Here is a 19,849-nt window from a genome sequence, read left to right as displayed (position 1 = left end):
TAGCTTTCTTCAGGCTAAAAGGAATACAGATCTATCCTTATTTGGACGATTGCCTGATTCTGGCTCAAGGAAGGACGAGCTTCTTCATCATTTGGAATATGTGATAGCAGTGCTAAGATGCCTGGGGTATTCTGTGAACGAAATAAAGTCCAGTCTAGTACCCTCTCAGGACATGTGCTTTCTGGGTGTAAGACTGAATACAGCATCCCAGATGGCCTTTTGACCCCGGACAAACAAAAGAATCTTTCCCTTTACTTTCATCAATTGTCTCATCAGTCCAGGCTGACTGCAAGGACAGTCCTTCAAGCCTTGGGGTTCATGGCATCTTGTATTCTGGTGCTTCCCAATGCCAAACTGCATATGAGGAAGCTACAATGGTATCTCAAAAATGTATGGACACAGCACTGCCAGGATCTGGACACTGTCATTCAGATAATACCTTGCATTCAAAAGGAGTTTTTGTGGTGGGCTCAGGAATGTCACCTAAACAAGGGACTCTCTGTGACCCGGCCAGAGGCGAGTCAGATTCTAACAACAGATGTCTCAGACAAAGCTTGGGGAGCTCATCTAAATGGAAAGTGGATACAAGACAAGTGGCCTGCCAGACTACAACATCTACATATCAACTTGAAGGAGATGTTAGCAGTCCAGTTTGCATTAATAGCTTTCAAGGATTTACTTCTTCCAGGGCAGGTGTTGATTCTAACAGACAACACAACTGTCATGTGGTACATCAACAAGCAAGGGGGAACACATTCTTATCCTCTATGCAGGCAAGCAATGATTTTGTGGGAGACTGCTCTCAGTTTACAGCTAAATCTTCAGGCAAGGTTTCTTCCGGGAGCACAGAACTCCTTAGCAGATGTGTTGAGCAGGCAATTATGGATCCCCACGAGTGGAAATTGGATCCTCATGTATTTCAGAAATTGACAGTGTCATGGGGAACTCCAGACATAGATCTGTTCGCTTCTCCACTAAACCACCAGCTGCCAAAGTTTTGCACAAAAAGGTTTCATCCCACAGCTTGGAAAGTGGATGCTCTTTCTTTCAATTGGAGCAATCTTCATGTGTATGCCTTTCCACCTCTGCCTCTCCTCCCAAAGGTACTTCTAAAGGTCAGACAGGACAAGCCAAAGATGATTTTAATAGCTCCAGATTGGCCTCGACAGCACTGGTACCCATTACTGAGAAGTCTGGTACGGGAGCCTCCATGGCCTTTGCCTTCGATTCCACACCTGTTGTCTCAGGAGAACAGTCATTTACTCAGTCAAGCTTCACTCTCTTCACCTAACAGCCTGGCATATTCTGTTTTGAACCATAGAGGGTCTCAACTTCCACAGCAAGTTTTGAATGTTATTTTGGAAGCTAGAAGGCCTAGTACAAGGAAAGTGTACGCAGATAAATGGAAGAGATTTTTATTTTGGAGTACAGCAAAGGATTTTGATGTTTCTGAGCCTAATTTAAGTGTGGCTCTTCAATATCTTACTGAGTTACTGGACAAAGGTTTGTCCTTCTCTTCTATTAAGGTTCATGCTGCAGCAATTTCGGCTCACTATGATTGTGACCCACTATTGTTTTCTCATCCTTTGTTCAAGCAATTTCTTAGAGGGGCAAAGAATATAAGACCCCCACGTAGAGCTCCTACTCCTGCTTGGGATCTCAATTTTGTGTTGGAGAAACTCACTCTACAACCTTTTGAGCCTGCAGCTACTACCGAGTTGAAATATTTATCATGGAAGACTGCTTTTTTGTTGGCCATTACCTCTGCAAGAAGGGTTTCTGAATTGCAGGCCCTTATGGCTGTTGAGCCTTTCTTAATTTTCCATAAGGATAGGGTATCTTTACATACTAATCCTTCCTTTATGCCTAAAGTGGTTTCTAGTGTGGCTTTAAACCAAACTATTCATTTGCCTACTTTTTATGCAAATCCCCAAAATAAAGGGGAAAAGATTTTGCACACTTTAGATGTACACAGGCAGTTGCGATATTATTTGAGCAGAACTAAAGGGTTCAGGCAGTCTCAGCAGTTATTTGTTTCTTTTGCTTTGAGTTCTCAGGGCAAGCCTGTGTCAAAACAAACTATTTCTAAGTGGATTGGGTTTTGCATTGCTTTCTGTTATTCCCATCATGGCAAGGAGATTCCAGCTGGGATTAGGCCTCATTCCACTAGGGCTACTGCCACTTCAACAGCTTTTTAACGGGGGTGGCAACTAAAGATATTTTGGAGGCAGCTACTTGGAGTTCAGTGCATACTTTCTCTAAGCATTATCACCTTCCGCTTTACTCTAAATCTAGGGCTGGTTTTGCCACTGCTATTTTACAGGGCATTTTGGCAGCTCCTGCTTCTTTATAGTTTTGCCATCCTCCCTTACCTCTGCTTTGGGATTCTACCCAAGTGTAAGGACTGCAGCAATGTGAGATGAAGAACATAGTACAGTTTTGTACCTACCATAAATGTAGATGTTCAAGATCCACATTGCTGCAGTCCAATACCCTCCCTCCTTCCCCTCTGTAGTTAGAGGCGGTTGTGTGGGTTGGACTGTAAATATTGTGTATATTGTATATATTGTACATATTATTAGTGCAAGGGTGGTTGGTTGGTTGTTTGCTGTCTTTTGGTTTTGACCTTTCTTTTTAGGGTCTTCTGACATCTGGGGCAAGAAAAGACTGAGGATATGACGTCGGTCATGCGCATTTGTACCCTGACGTCCTGATGTCAGTCTAATGCGCCTTGACCGACGTCAGCCTTATACTTTGATATTCGGGCCGACCGAGGACAGCGGACTACCCAAGTGTAAGGACTGCAGCAATGTGGATCTTCGAACATCTACATTTATGGTAGGTACAAAACTGTACTTTACATAACTAGCCTATCAAGGGGCTTATCTTATGGATGTGCAATAACTAAGTGCAATACTAAGGTGGCTCACCTACACACTGAAGGACTGTAAAGTGCAGTGTGCAAACTGTGCAATAATTCAGTCTAATCATAGATATGCTGGTATTGTTTCAATTTTACTTTGACAATATTACCTTCATATTGTTCCTTGTCTCCTGTTCTGGGATGGGTGTGGGTCACTGCTGTCCCAATTTACTTAAAAATTGCTACTTCTTAAATTTCTACTGTGATATTTTATTCATTTTTCTCCATCTATATGTGCAACTGTTTCCTGCATTGAGAATGAAGCATTGTAATTTTGTTCAGCTACACTGCTGTGTAGTTCTGAAAGACAATAGTTTTCTTTGACTTTGATTCCATTTTTGGAATCCCCTCCATCCCACCCATTGTCAGACATCCCACCCAACCAGGTTTTTTCTCTGCTGTAAAAAAGAGCCATTCAGGTGGGTACACCAGACAAGATCACGTTGGGGTTTTATTCAAGATTAATTTTGGTTTCAAAGAAATCCGAGGGCCTAGGGCCCATATTGGATCTCACAGCCTCCAGAACAAATGCATTGAGAAGACTTGCTTTTCATATGGTCTCAGTACAATGAATTCTTATTCACATACCTTCATTAAGCAATAACAGTTGGACTGCACTTCAAGAGCGAGAGCTTCCTTTGGAGCTTCCATCCTGAAAGGTCTCTTGTCATGAGGCCACCCAGGATTTCTGTAGATGAGGATATTCTGATCCATATGTCAGACTGGATGGCCTGACTGAAAAGGACATGTCTGTTATGTACTTAATGTAGCATTAGAGTCTTTCAATCCAGTACGTTGAATATGACAACCAGCCCTCCTAACCCCTACCAGTCTTTAGAACTGAAAGATCTTTTCTTTTTCATTGAATCCAAGGTATTGCAAATTCAGGCATATGTTCAGACCTCACTTCTCCATCAAAGTTAGCTGGGGGGGTGGGTGAGAAGGTATTCAGGGAAGGAAGAATTCTGACGGGCTTAGGGCTAAAGCACTGTATTTGCCAGACTGGGTCCATTGAGATGGCGCGAGGATATTTATGTCGTATCAGACAGACTGGAATGAAAGGATCTATTGTAATGGTAAGTACATAACTTTGCTTTTTATGCTCTCCCAGAGAAATTGGAATTAGGACTGTATTCATTTCATGAAAGCTCACAATTAACTAGACTAGTGTTCCACTGCAGGATTTGTTAATCGAGAGGGCACATTGTGTGTGTGCTCCAAATCTTGCCTTTGGGAAGCAGGCACAACTTGTTCTAGTAAAAATACCAATGTATCAGCAAAAGGACTTGCTCTGGACTAATACCAAGAGCCATTTGATCCTCAGCTAACTCCATACCATGAATCTCTGCCTGCATCAGCAAGTAAATGCATAGCTAACCCAATGTATTCCATTCCTGTGGAAAAATGCTCCCCTTGTATATCAAACAAAGTAGTAGTCTTGGCTCTTTTCAGAGTTGTTGTTGATTGAATGAGCAGGTGTGAATTCTCCGGGTTATCCTGCATAATCCTTCTAGACAAAGATGCCAACATTATTGAGTTATGTAGTAATTCAGAGGGGTTGCTTAATTAGGTAAGCTCATAATGGTCCAGCAGAGAGAGCTACCATATGTATCACTGCTATAGCAACTGGAAGGGAATCATTTGTCTATTAAGTTGAGTATGTTGGTCTGTTGTACTATTTTATTGCATAGACGTGGACTTACATTAATGCAGATTGAGTATGAAAAGAAACACATGTAATATTCTCTGAGCAGCAAGGTGTGATGGGATATAGATAACAGAGATAATTATGTTGATTCTAGAACATGCAGGATGGTTTTAATTTGCTATTGGCCAAAGTTCAGTTTGCATGTTTTCTTTCACCATCCTATTACTTACTTAGGCACATTTTCATGTAACACTTCATTCGTCTTTCCTCTTTACCTAGCTTTGGGACTGGGACATGTGGATGCGGATGCCTGAGCAACGGAAGGGTCGTGAGTGTATAATTCCTGATGTCTCTAGATCCTATCATTTTGGAATTGTGGGTCTCAACATGAATGGCTACTTCCATGTAAGTTGCAGTGTGATTCTGTGAAACCAAAAGCTAGTTGAAGCTATATGAAGTTTCCTTATTGTGAACTTTACCTTGCTGTATAATGAGGAGATATTATTGTTTTATTGTAAGAAGCACTATACATTTGGTAGTGATTGTAAACTCCCACTTAAAAACCCTACCTTAACACCATTATTTTATTCTGTAGCTGGTCATGACTGTTCATTCCCACTGCCTCGGTGGCATTTTGGGTTCTCTACCAAGGTAACCTAGTACTAGCCTGCTTTCAAAAGCTCATACTCCTCACCGTCTCTTTACTGTGACAGTTGATTGGCTGAGCTTATCCTTAGAAGAAACCCCTCAGCTGTCCCAGGAAGAGAGTGTTTTGTCTTTTTTCTATCCATATAATAAAATAAACCAGGTGCTCCAAGGGATCAGAACTTGTTTCCACAAAACGTTTATTGTCTTACAGCTTAAAAAAGTTTAAAAACAAACTGCTGTTGTAAAAAATCAAACGGATGTAGCACTTTTGTCTTACATGTAAAAGACATCATCAAAACCATTGCATTTAGAGTAGCTAGACTTTTATAACCAAAACCCCACCCTTAATTGAAAACAAGTCATGAAGCTAAGTCCTGCATTTAAAGCTACATACTCAGCTAGCATTCACCTTGAATAGATATGTGTAATAAATGGTTACAAAATAACCATTTATTACACAGATCTGTTCAATGCAATAGTTCTGATGATGTATTGTACTTGTAAAACAAAAGTGCTAAACCTGTTTGATTTTTTACAACAGCAGTTTGTTTTTAAACTTTTTTAAGCTGTAAGACAACAAACGCTTTGCGGATACACGTTCTGGTCCCTTGGAGCACCTGGTTTATTTTATTTCTGGATTACCTACTGGATTTGCTACCTTCTTGTCTTTTACTGCCATCCATATAAGAAAGTCCTGTGGATCTTCACAGGATCCAGTGCTGATTATTATTGCTTACTGCTCAGATAAGCCCCATTTGTGGATCCCCTTCACATTTTACTACTAGATTTAATATTCTCAGTACTTAAAAATAGTTATTTTAATGTATTTCTGTCAGGGTTTACAGTAATTTCTGTGTGAATTTCTGCTTGTAGTGTTATTTATTTGGCTTCCAACTTTGTCAAATGCTTGTTTTTGCTGTTTTTAAGGAAAGTTTCAGTATTTCTTTCAGATGTGCACTGTGTAAGTGTGTTGTCAGACAGTAGGGGCTGCCTCATGCAGTCTAAGCTTGCTACCTTTTCATTCACCGGAGTGGAACATTTTTATGAAAACATGAGACTATGCAGGACAAACCATACCTACAACCAGTGGAAAGAGCTGGGCTTCACTTTTTTGTCAAAATAAATGCTTCTCAAAGAATTTGAGTTACATATTTTGCTTCATATAATAAAACGGGGTTTCAGACAAAAAATTGTTTTAGGCAATTGTTGCATGAAATTTTAGATTTTCTTTTGTCTACTATCTTAGAACATTTGATATTTACCAAGTTTTTATGTAGGACACAACTGCCCAAATAGGGAGTGTCCTACGAAAACAGGGAAGGAGTGGTAAGCCTAGTCCAGTCAGAACCGTGAATTAATATCAGCTGTCTATACTATTACTATGCTTTATTTTAATCTTTTGACAAGAAAATATTGTAGAACTTGGATTTTTTTTTCTGCATTTATACATCATTTACTATATGTACGACTCTGCTGTGTGTTTTTTTTAACATCACATCTCATTTTACTGCGAATTAAACTGTTTGAATGCACAGTAGAGGTTTTACTCTCTCTGACAAGAAAATCTAGTTTAAATTGCTGTTAAATGTGTTTTTTGGCAGTTTAGTTTAATGTGGTTAAAGTGTGTGATGCTAATTTTTAACACTAATTCTTTTAAACACATTTCAAACTGTTTTTATGATAATATCTCAGTTTGGCAGAGCTTAGTTGTACGTGGACATACTTCTTACTCTAAACGTTAAATGCTTGTTGTGACACATTATCTAGTACTGTCAGTTTATTATTCTGGTTGGTGTTCTGTGCTCTGACTTGATGGATTATAACTCTGGTACCCCCTCCCCCATCAAATTCATTTGCACCTAAGTAAATAAATAAAATATGCCTCAGCCTGCAGTTAGTGATTCTGTCAGGGTCACTACTCAGCCTGCAGACCACTTTTTTGCCTCATCTTTCTGTACTGTAGCTTTGCCTGCCACTATGTAATGGGGGTTAGACACATCCACCAGCGCTGTTCTAGTACCTGGTGCAGGTATGGGAGAACAAAACCCTTTTGGTGCAGGAGTAGCCTGGGGTAAGCAACCCATTGCCAGACATAATACTCTATCCCCAGATATTTTATCTAGTATTGAAGTTCAGAGAAAAAGAAGCAGAGGCTATATCACACAGCTGAAAAGACTAACCGATGTCAGGAGAAGTTAATTGTCTCACCTGAGGAAAGCATATACCACACCGAGACCTCCACTCTTACTGCATCACTTGCCTAGGCCCAGACCACGATGTCCCCATTGTCACTTCTGTGCTTTGTTCAATGCCAGAACTATCCATTGTCGGGCCCTTATTGTAGCCAGATATTTTTGTTTACAGTCCTCGAATTCCGATATGGCTTTGGTAAGCCATCTGACAGTAGATATTCTGAAAAAACGTAAAGATAAAGACAGAGACAGACTGCACAGGTCCAAACCTACTGACGACACTTCCGTTAAGCTAGTCATCTGTCCCCTGGTACTCAGCAAGGCGCTTTCGCAGCCCTTGATGCCTGCTTAAGTTGATTCACAGGCCGCTACCAAGACCCATTCGAGTCCGGTATGCCATGAGACTCTTCTTCTACTATGGAACCTGCGGATGTCTCTACCTTGGATGGATCCGGAGCTGCTGTGCAGGCATCGGCTTCTGAGGCAGTTCTTCGCACTACCAATGTTTGACTCAAACCAACGACTTCTTTTTTATCTAAAATTACTGAGTTTCTTTGGCCAAGAATGTGCGCTACGCCTAGAAAACTGACGACCAAAACGCATGCACCTCCTCCCATGCCACAACAACAAATGTTTAGAATGGCAGAAGACCTTATTTTGCTGATTAGGGGAAGTCAGCCTTCTCCTGCTAAGAGGAAAAGAGACCAGTCCCCTGCAGCTTCAACAGACCCAGGAGTACAATGACTCTGAGGTATCTGATTATGAAGACATGCCCTTATCTTCTTATGAGGATTCAGATGCACAGGAATCCATTCCCTCTGCCTCCCCTCCAGAGGATTTTTCTTTTGGTGAAACCTTACTTACCGTAACAGAACATTTCCACTGAGAATGCCAAGACTGTCCTCAGTCCAAAAAGAGACTCAGAGACTTCCTAGATTTGCCACACCACAGACCTTTAGCAATACCCCTTGTCATGGAGGTTGTTGATGTTTGTATGGAATCCAGTCTTACTCCTGATACTTTACCTCCTGCCACTAGGAAACCAGACAGGTACTACAGAGTACCTGACACTCACAAATTTATTTTCAAGAATCCTACTGCTGACCCAGGGATCACTTACCAGGGGCCTAAAAGTATCAAGGCAACTACAGCCAAGAATCCCACCCCTTTGGACAGGGATTCCAGAGCTTTGGACAGATGGGGTAAGAAGGTATATACCTCTGCTGCTCTTGCTATTAGGGCATTAAATTGTCAGTTCCACATGCTGAAGTACCAGCAACATATTATGGAACTTGTTAAACAAAAAGTGGCAACCTTTACAGATTGTGCAGAAAGTAAGGAATTGCAGGAGCTTATGCACTCTGCAAGCCAAGTCAGCAAGCATACTTTGCAATGTGGCTTTGATACCCTACAGGCATCTTGCTGGGCAGCAGTCACTGGTTCTGTACTGCGAAGATATGCTTGGCTCAAGGAGCAGACCTTGCCAGACCATGTCAAATCAAAGTTACTAGACGCTCCTTTGAACAAGGACAGTTTGTTTGGCACCAAAGCAGAAGAGGTTCTTAAAAAGATGGAAGAAAAAGCTAAGTCTATGTAGACTGTTAAATAATTCTTACAAGTGCAGCCCCCTAGATTCAGTAGGCATTGCCCTTCCAAACACTGGTCCTTTCCAGCCCCCTCCAGGCCATCTGAAACCAGACCCAGGGGAAACAGACCACTCAGATTACAGTCTCAGGGTATGCAGAGATCTAAGCAGTGGAGTTCCCCCACCCCCAGAGCAGGGAGTGGTAAGCCACCTCCTTATGGAAAAAACTCACAATGACTCTCTCACTCCACTCCTCACCTCTGCCCAGTTGCTTGTGCCCCAGGAGGAAAAATTTTCCTTCATGCAAAAAAACTGGATGTCCATCATACAAGATTGATGAGTTCTCAACATTGTATCTCAGGAGTACAAATTTTGCTTCCATTCACTGCCAACCCCAAGAGTGTTCCCAGACCTTCCTCCAAACCAGTGGGCAGAGGCTCAAAACCAAGTTCTATCCCTGCTGTCCATCAGAGCTATTCAGCCAGTTCCAGTGGAACATATAGGTCAAGGATTCTATTCCAGACTCTTCCTGGTACCCAGAAAAGAGGGCTCTTGGCACCCAATCCTGGATCTTTCAATTCTCAACACCTTCCTTGTGTTACCAAAATTCAAAATTCTTACCCTGCAATAGCTTCTACGTATGCTAACCAAGGATGCCTGGTTAGTCACCCTAGACTTAAAAGAAGCCTATCTGCACATCCCTATAAGGGGGTCATGCAGGAAGTATCTATGTTTCAGGGCTGGATCTATGCATTATCAGTTCTCTGCACTTCCCTTTGACTTATCCAATGCGCCCAGAGTATTCACAAAATGCCTGGCTCCAGCCATTGCATACTGCAGGCAGAGAAATATCCAAATTTACCCATACTTGGACGACTGTCCGATTCAGGCGGACAGTCAGGAATTGCTGTTGCAGCACCTGACATTTGTGGAAAACCTTCTCACTTCCCTGGGGTACACCATCAATGAAAAGAAGTCAAAACTGGTACCCAGTCAAAGGATTGTATTCCTGGGAGCAAGCTTGGACACAACATCCCAAATGACATTCCTCACCTCAGAAAAATAAATTTGTTTGACAGCCTACTTCAAACAAATGGCCACCAGAACCCAGCTATCCACAAGAAAAATACTGCCGGCCCTAGGGTTCATGGCCTTATGTATACTGCTAATTCCATACGCAAGACTGCATATGAGGAAATTTCAATGGCACTTAAAAAGCATTTGGTGCCAACATTCTCAGGACCTGGAAACAGTCATTCCTATCATACCCTGCCTAAAGACAGAGTTTCTTTGTTGGGCAGAGGCATGCATCCATAACAAGGGACTGCCATTTACTCAACCCCATGCCTCACAGACCCTAACCACAGATGCATCAGACTATGGCTGAGGAGCACACATGGATGGCAAATGCATTCAGGGCCACTGGAGCCCAAGTCAAATTCATCTGCACATCAACCAAAAAGAAATGCTAGCTGTGCTCAATACCCTGACAGCTTTCAGATCCCTACTCTTTCCAGGACAACTTCTAATAAAAACAGACAACACCACAGTTATGTTGTAAATCAGCAAGCAGGGGGGAACCCATTCCTACCCACTCTGCAGGCTAGCCATGGCTCTGTTGAACACGGCATTGGACATGCAAGTCCATCTGCAAGCTCAATTCCTGCCAGGCAAACAAAATTCACTGGCAGACGACTTAAGCAGAAATCTCCTAGACCCACATGAGTGGCAGAGCCGAGCACCTTCAACCTTCTGATTCAGAAATGGGGGACCCCAGAACTGGACCTTTTTGCCTCCTCCTACAACCACCAGCTCAGCAGATTCTGCACCAGGAACCCTCACAACAGGGCCTGTAAAGTGGATGCCCTATCCTTTCAGTGGGTAAATGTCTCAGTTTATGCTTTCCTACCCCCGCCCCTTCTCTCAAGAGTATTACTCAAAATAAGACAGGACAGACCGAGGACAATTCGGATTGCCCTGGACTGGCCACTCCAGCACTGGTGCCCACTCCTGCACAGCCTGACATCGGTGCCACCATGGCACCTACATCAGAACCCTACCTTCCTCTCTCAGCAGGAGGGGAAGATTTTGCATTTGCAACTACAAACCCTAAATCTTGCAGCACGGCTTATCCCTTGAATCCTATCCCAGCAGCTCTAAGCAAACAAGTGCTGGATTTCATTTTTGAAGCCAGAAGACCCAATATAAGGAAATCCTGTGTGGATAAGTGGAAAAGATACTGCTCATGGAGCCTATCTAAAGGAGAGGACACAACTCTGCCCTCCCTGCCTTTAATTTTGGATTACTTAGCAGATCTACTCCACAAAAGCCTGTCCTTTTCTTCCATTAAGATTTATGCCACAGCCATTTAGACTCATTACAACACTAAGCCACCTCTCTTCTCGCACCCTCTTATCAAACAGTTCCTGAGAGGGGCAAACAACTTAAGGTCACCAAGGCGAGCACCCATCCCTGCTTGGGATCTTAACTTTCTACTGGAAAAGCTCATACTTCCACCCTTTGAGCCTGCAGCGTCAACAGACTTAAAATTCCTCTCTTGGAAAACAACATTGCTTCTAGCCATCACTTCAGCTAGAAGAGTGTCTGAACTACAAGCACGTATGGCAGTGGAACCCTTAATTATTTTCCATGCTGACAGGGTGTTTCTCAGGACAAACACTTCCTTTATGCCTAAAGTGGTGTCCAGTGTGGCTCTCAATCAATCCATACATTTGCCAACCTTTTTCCCTAATCGTCAACAAAGTTCCTCATTAGCACTCTTCAAGAAAAATCTTGATGACTGGATGGGAAATAGGAAATTCACCCCGGCGATCACCTCTATGGCTCTGCTCGACAGCGGCACAGGAAAATCATTTTCTTGGGTGGCAAAAGCCAGGGTACCTTTTTGGCTGGGCTTGTATAGGCTCCAGGGCCGATAGCCTAGTACCTACCTATGAATCATAATAACGGGATAAGGATCTTGCACTCCTTGGATGTGCACAGACCACTCATAGTTTACTTGGATAGGACTAAGGCCTTCAGAAAATCAGTCCAGTTATTAGTCAGCTTTGCAACAAGGGCAGAGGGCAAGGCCATTTGTAAGCAAACTATATCTAAATGGATAGCATATTGCATCCATTTCTGCTGCAAGCACCATGGGAAACCAACCCCGCAGGGGGTCAGAACACACTCCACTAGGGCAACCTCTACCTCTACAGCATTTCTCAGGGGAGTCCCTACCAGGGATATCCTGGAAGCTGCTACCTGGAGTTCAGTACACACTTTCACCAAGCACTGCCATTTGCCTATCTTCTCCAAATCCAGGGCAGGCTTTGCAACAGCAGTCCTGCAGGGCATTCTAGCTGGCCCTAACTCTTTCTGACTGCCTCCACCCTTCTTCAGCTTAGGGAATCCACCCAAGTGTGATGACTGCAACAGTGAAACACGAAGAACATAGTACAGTTGTGTACACTTACCATAAATATAGATTTTCAAGTGTATTCACTGTTGCAGTCCTGGTTTCCCTCCCTCCAATCCCCTGGTTTCTCTCTCTCCTTAATCTCTCTAGGCCTTTTACCCTCCCCCCCAATTTTCAGGGGTATGGGTATTGGTATTTACTTTTTACTGGTGGTGCTTTTCTCCACTATAACTTAGCTCCCTATTGGGGGGCTCCTGACATTTGGGGCAAGAAAAACTGATGTAATGACGTCGGCTGTCTGTTTTTATACCTCTGACAACCTGATGTCAGTCCTGGAGTAACCACAACTGACACAGAAATGCTAAGTCTCTGGTATTTGGGCCGACTGAGGGCTACCTGCAGGAAGATAACCCAAGTGTGATGACTGCAACAGTGAATACACTTGAACATCTATATTTATGATATGTATATGATATGACAGCTGTACTATCTTCCACAACACAGACCCTTGGCCCATCCCCCCAGTCCTGGATGTAGTGGATGATGTTTTCCCTGAATCCAGCTTGACACCTGACGCCTTGCCTCCTGTTCCCAGAAAACCAGACAGGTACTACAGAGTCCCTGACTCACACAAAAATCTTTTTTAAAAATCCAACAGCTGACCCTGAGCTCATTTCTCAAGGGGCAAAAGGGATTAAAGTAACCTCTGCTAAGAATCCCACCCCCTCAGACAGGGATTCCCGAGCATTAGACAGATGGGGTAAAAAAGTATACATCTCAGCTACTCTTGCTATCAGGGCACTAAATTGTCAGTTCCGTATGCTTAAATATCAGCAACATACCTTGGAACTCCTTAAACAAAAAATGTCTTCCTTTCCTGCTTGGGCAGAATCTAAAGATTTACAAGACTTAATGCATTCTGCAAGTCAAGTAACTAAACACACATTGCACTGTGGTTTTGACGCCCTAGAAGATTCTTGCAAGGCAGCAGTCACTGGATCTGTCATTAGAAGACATGCATGGCTTAAGGAACAACCCCTGCCAGACCATGTCAAATATAAATTGTTGGATGCCCTCTTGCACAAAGATAACTTATTTGGCACTAAGGCAGAAGAGGTCTTAAAAAAGATGGAAGAAAAAGCAAAATCTATGCAAACAGTTAAAGATTTCTTGCAGGTACAGCCCCCTAGGTTCAGCAGGCATTTTCCCTCAGCATTGGTCCTTTCCTTCTCCAAGTAAACAGGCCCAGTGGAAACAGAACCCCCAGACAGCAGCCCCAGGGAATGCAGAGATCTAAGCAGTGGACTAAATCTATGCAAACAGTTAAAGATCTCTTGCAGGTACAGCCCCCTAGGTTCAGCAGGCATTTTCCCTCAGCATTGGTCCTTTCCTTCTCCAAGTAAACAGGCCCAGCCTAGGCCCAGTGGAAACAGAACCCCCAGACAGCAGCCCCAGGGAATGCAGAGATCTAAGCAGTGGACTACCTCCACTTCAAAACCAGGGAGTTCTAAGCCACCTCCTTATGGTAAGAACTCATAATGACTCACCTCCTCACGACCTCCCCTCTGCCCACCTTCACTTACCCCTAGGAGGAAAACTCTCCTTTCACTCAAGCACCTGGGCCACTATTACCAAAGACCAATCTGTTCTGAATATTGTGTCTCAGGAATACAAATTCTCCTTCCACACCCTTCCAACCCTAAAAGGGTTCCCAGATCTACCACCAAATCAGTGGGAAGAGGCTCAAAAGCAAATCCATTCCCTGCTCTCTTTGAGGGCAGTAGAGCATGTTCCTGCAGAACAGATAGGCCAGGGCTTCTATTCCAGGCTTTTTCTGGTGCCCCATCCTCGATCTATCCATTCTAAATACCTTCCTGGTGATCCCAAAATTCAAAATGCTCACCCCCCCCCCCCCAGCAGCTGCTACCCATGCTCTCCAAGGACGCTTGACTAGCCACCCTGGATCTAAAAGAGGCCTACCTCCACATTCCTGTCAGGGACTCATACAGGAAATATCTCTGCTTCAGGGCAAGATCTCAACACTTTCAGTTCTCTGCGCTTCCCTTTGGCTTATCTACTGCTCCCAGAGTTTTCACAAAATGCCCGGCTCCAGCCATTGCCTTTTGCAGACAAAGAAATATTCAGATTTACCCCTACTTAGACAACTGTCTTATTCAGGCAGACAGCCAGGAAAAGCTGCTCAAGCACCTGGCCTTTGTAAAGACCCTATTAACCTTCCTAGGGTACACAATCAATGAAAAGAATTCAAAACAAGTGCCCACCCAAAGGATAACCTTCGTGGAAGCAAGACTGGACACAGCATCCCAGATAGCATACCTTACACCAGAGAAACACATTTTCCTGACAGCCTACATCTCTCAACTGGCCACCAGGCCCCAGCTTTCTGCAAGGAAAATCCTGCAAGCTCCGGGGTTCATGGCATCTTGCATACTCCTCATTCCATATGCTAGACTGCATATGAGGAAACTTCAGCGGTACTTAGAGCCTTTGGTGTCAACACTCTCAAGACCTGGAAACTCTTCTACCTAGAATTCCTTGCCTCAGAAAGGAATTTCTTTAGTGGGCAACAGCATGCTCTCACAACAAGGGACTGCCCTTCCCCCCACACCCTGCCACCCAGACCCTCGCCACAGACTCATCAGACTCTGCTTGGGGTGCACACCTGGATAGCAGGTACATACAGGGCCAAGGGAGCCCACAGCAAATCCCCCTGCACATCAGCCAAAAAGAGATGATGGCTGTGCAGCACGCCTTGAGAGTTTTCAAACTCCTTCTCTCCAGAGGCTCTCCTGATAAAAACAGACACCACCACTGTGATGTGGTACATCAACAAGCAGGGAGGAATTCACTCCTGCCCTCTATGCAGGCTGGCCATGACCCTTTGGCTCACAGCCTCTTCCATGCAACTATACCTGTTAGCACAATACCTACCAGGCTCTCTCAACTCCTTGGCAGACCAGTTAAGCAGAAACCTTCTGGACCCACATGAGTGGCAGCTCAAAAGAAGCACCTTCACCCTAATAACTCAGAAATGGGGAACTCCGAAGGTCGACCTCTTTGCCTCCCACACCAACCATCAACTCAGCAAATTCTTCATCAGGGAGCATCACTTGGAAAGTGGATGCCCTGTTCTTTCCCTGGGTCAACCTCTCGGTCTGTGCATTTCCTCCACTACCTCTCATTCCCAGGGTACTGCTCAAAATAAGGGAAGAAAAACCAAGGACCATTCTTATAGCTCCACACTGCCCCCGACAACACTGGTACCCCTTGCTGTGCAGCCTGTCCCCGCTGCCTCCATGGCATCTTCTTCAGATTCCAAACCTCCTAATCCAGAGGGAAGGGGTATTCATGCTTCCCCAATTGCAGACACTCAGTTTAACAGCTTGGCTTATTCCCTAACCTTGAATCAATCTGCCATCCTCAATAAATAGGTTCTGGATGTTATCCATGAGGCCAGATGCCCTAGCAACAGAAAGTCTTATGCAGATAAATGGAAAAGGTTCTGCACCTGGATCCAGGCTAAGGGGGCCAATACGGCACAGCCCTCCATCCCTCTCATCCTGGATTACTTAGCTGACCTCGTACACAGTGGTCTCATTCTCCTGTATAAAAATTCATGCCTCTGCTATTTCTGCTCATTTTCCCACTGAGCAGCCCATTTTCTCACACCCTTTGATCCAACAGTTCCTCAGAGGGGCTAGCAACTTGAGGCCTACTAGAGGGGCACCAACACCAGCTTGGGACCTTAACTTTGCCTTGGAAATGCTCACCCTGCCTCCTTTCGAACCATCTTCTTCTGCAGAGCTAAAATTTCTCTCATAGAAGACAGCATTCCTTCTGGCCATCACTTTAGCCAGAAGAGTCTCTGAGCTGCAAGCACTCATGGCTGTGGAACCCTTCATTATATTCCATGCAGACTGGGTATCCCTCGGTACTAACCCATCCTTCATGCCCAAAGTGGTCTCCAGTGTGGCTCTCAACCAATCCATTAATTTGCCCACCTTCTTTACTAATCCCCAGAACAAGGGGGAGAGGATTCTTTATTCTCTATATGTGCACAGACAGCCCAGATACTATCTGGACAGGACTAAATCCTTCAGAAAGTCTGATCAATTGCTGATTAACTTTGCTACAGGGACAGAAGGCAAAGCCATCTCCAAGCAAATCATTTTGAAATGGATAGCACACTGCATCTATTTCTGCTACAAATAGCATGGCAAGCCTCCCCCCAAGGAGGTCACGACACACTCCACCAGAGCAGCCTCCACCTCTGCAGCTTTCCTCAGAGGAGTTCCCACCAGGGACCATCCTGGAGGCTGCCACCTGGGCATCTGTTCACACTTTTACCAAGCATTTACCACATGCCTCTTGTCCAAATCCAGGGCAGGGTTTGCCTCTGCAGTCTTGCAGGGCATCCTAGCCAGCCCCTAGCTTCCTTGACTGCCTCCACCCATTTTCTCAGCTTTGGGAATCTACCCAAATGTGATGACTGCAACAGTGAAAGACGAAGAACATAGTACAGTTGTGTACACTTACCATAAATGTAGATGTTTGAGTGTATTCACTGTTTCAGTCCTGGATGTTCTTCATCTCACATCGCTGCAGTCCTTACACTTGGGTAGTCCGCTGTCCTCGGTCGGCCCGAATATCAAAGTATAAGGCTGACGTCGGTCAAGGCGCATTAGACTGACATCAGGACGTCAGGGTACAAATGCGCATGACCGACGTCATATCCTCAGTCTTTTTTGCCGCATGGTCCGATGCAGAAGCAGCGTTGCAAGTGCCGTTCGGCGTTCTGAAATTTTTCAATTGAGTTTCAGACCGAGTCAAAGTTGGCTAAGTACCCGTTGGGAATATTTTAGTTTTTCTTGCCTCAGTGGTTTACCGGATGTCAGAAAAGTGAATAACTGTATTTCTTGTGGGAAACAGATACCGCATAGAGATTATCATAATTTGTGTATTCCTTGTTTGGGGCCTGAGCACGACGTTGTTGGGTGTCGCTTTTGTGCTAGGTTCAATAAGCGCACTATTAAGCGAAGGTTAGATTGTGCCAGGTTAGTCTTCGGGAAGCGGTGCAATTATAATATGCCGTCGGATGCTCCGACGCCCGCTTCTTCGAAGAAGCGCAAAGACAAAGCAGCTAAGCCCAGGCAGGAAGAGTCGTCCGTACCGGACGCCGGTTCTTTGGAGGTGTCGGTGGAACCGGGGGTTCCACCGGAGGTTTCTCTGGAGTCCCAGGGGGAGACTTTGTTGTTGCAGGATGTGGCCTCTCAGGAGGCAGGTCAGGCTGAAGGGGCTTCTCAGGTTACTGTACTCCCCTCCCTTCCTAGGGTGGTTAGGCCCTCTCCTTCTGTTTCCAAGGCTTCTCCCAGAGGCAGGCCAGGTTTAGCTTCTGTTGGTGTCACTCCTAGTTCTTCAGGATCTGTGCCCAAGAAGCACATGCTTAAAATGGCAGAAGATTTAATTACTTTAATTAGAGGTTCTTTGCCCCCTCCTGATAAGAGGCCTAGGGTGGAACCAGAGTTGGGGAGTTTTGAGCAGGCTTGGATGTTTCAGAGTCTTGGCTGAAGACTTGCAGGAGTATTCTCCTTATTCTGATTCTGATATGGATGATTCTACTCCTTCCGCTTCTCCTCCAGAGGATTTTTCTTTTCAGAGACTCTTCATTCCATGAGGGAACATTTTAAGTGGGAAGGTCAGGACTTCTCTGATTCCAGGAAAAGGCTTAGGGAATTTTTGTTTTACCCCAGCATAGGCCTTTGGCTATACCTCCTGTTCTGGATGTTGTGGAAGATGTGTTTGCAGAGGCTTCTCTTAATCCTGATTCTTTGCCTCCTGCTCCTGTTAAACCGGATAGGTATTACAGGGTGCCTGAAGCTCATAAATATCTTTTAAGAGTCCTAGGGCGGACCCAGAAACTGTTAGTCAAGGGCCTAAGGGTGTCAAGGCTTCTGTTGTAAAAATCCGGTTCCTCCAGATAAAGAGGCCAGGGCTTTGGATAGATGGGGAAAGAAAGTCTATACTTCTTCCACCTTAGCTATGAGGGCTTTGAATTGCCAGTTTCATATGTTGAAATACCAAAACTATCTACTTTCTCAATTGAAGTCTAAGGTAGATGCTCTGGCAGAGGGTATTGCGTGTAAGGAATTACAGGATTTGGTACATGTTTCTGAACAGGTGGGTAAGCATTCTTTGCAATGTGGTTTTGATGCTGTACAGGCCTCGTCTAGGGTGGCTGCTACCGGGTCAGTTCTTCGCAGGCACGCCTGGCTGAGGGATCAGAATTTATCTGACCATGTTATGACAAGGATTTTAGATGCTCCTTTACAGTCTGATGTGTTGTTTGGTTCACCTGTGGAGGCAGTCTTAAAGAAAATGGAAGACAAGGCTAAGTCTATGCAGACTGTTAAAGATTTTTTGCAGGTTCAGCCTCCGAAGTTTAGTAGGAATTGGCCTTCCAAGGGGTGGACGTATCCTTCTTATGATTCCCAGTCTAGGGGTAGATCTAGACGTGGTAGGGGCAGAGCTCAGGGCTCTTTCAGGCCTAGAACAGGGAGTTCACCTGCACAGTCTTCGGGTGAGAGCAGGGGTCAGTCCTTTCGTAAACAGGCCCAATGACCTACCTTTTCAGCTGCCAGAGCCTTCTCGTCTGGCAGCTCCTTTGGGAGGAAGGTTGGCACTTTTCAAGGAAAATTGGAGTTTAATTACCCAAGACAGATGGGTATTGGATATCATACACCAAGGTTACAAGTTTTATTTCCATACCTTGCCTCCTTTCAAAGGCATGCCAGACGTTCCTCCTCAACAAAGAATAGAGGCTCACAAACAAATTTCTCTGCTACTTCAAATAGGGGCCATACAGCCGGTCCCTCTGCCAGAAGTGGGCCTAGGATTCTATTCTCGCCTGTTCCTAGTACCAAAGAAGGGGAACACGTGGAGACCAATTTTGGATTTATCTATCCTCAACACTTATCTGGACATTCCCAAGTTCAAAATGTTGACGTTACAACAGCTTTTACCTCTGCTGGGCAAAGATCACTGGATGGTAACTCTGGATCTCAAGGAGGCTTACCTTCATGTTCCTATCAGACTAAGTTGCAGGAAGTATCTGCGTTTTGGCTGGGACTTCTCATTATCAGTTCTCTGCATTGCCCTTTGGCTTATCTACTGCACCCAGAGTGTTCACAAAAGTTCTGGCTCCAGTGATAGCTTTCTTCAGGCTAAAAGGAATACAGATTTATCCTTATTTGGACGATTGCCTGATTCTGGCTCAAGGAAGGGACGAACTTCTTCATCATTTGCAATATGTGATAGCAGTGCTAAGATGCCTGGGGTATTCTGTGAACGAAATAAAGTCCAGTCTAGTACCCTCTCAGGACATGTGCTTTCTGGGTGTAAGACTGAATACAGCATC

At 44.5% G+C, this 19,849-nt stretch overlaps 1 protein-coding gene across 7 annotated transcripts in view; it reads left to right on the top strand.

Moving 5' to 3' along the window:
- POMGNT1 (protein O-linked mannose N-acetylglucosaminyltransferase 1 (beta 1,2-)) overlaps positions 1-19,849 on the top strand; it is a 1,898,302-nt gene that overhangs the window by 1,466,423 nt on the left and 412,030 nt on the right. For all 7 annotated transcript variants that reach the window (XM_044085953.1, XM_044085951.1, XM_044085948.1 and 4 more), the window contains one exon: positions 4,851-4,976. In XM_044085953.1, coding sequence (XP_043941888.1) covers positions 4,851-4,976 — 126 coding nt within the window. The remainder of the gene's footprint in view (positions 1-4,850; positions 4,977-19,849) is intronic.

Source organism: Protopterus annectens, chromosome 10.part0 (assembly GCF_019279795.1).
Source record: "Protopterus annectens isolate FY-2018-M chromosome 10.part0, PAN1.0, whole genome shotgun sequence".
NCBI classification, from domain to species: domain Eukaryota; kingdom Metazoa; phylum Chordata; order Ceratodontiformes; family Protopteridae; genus Protopterus; species Protopterus annectens.
The sequence above is the reverse complement of the archived record's forward strand: the minus strand, read 5'-3'. Positions and strand labels throughout refer to the sequence as shown.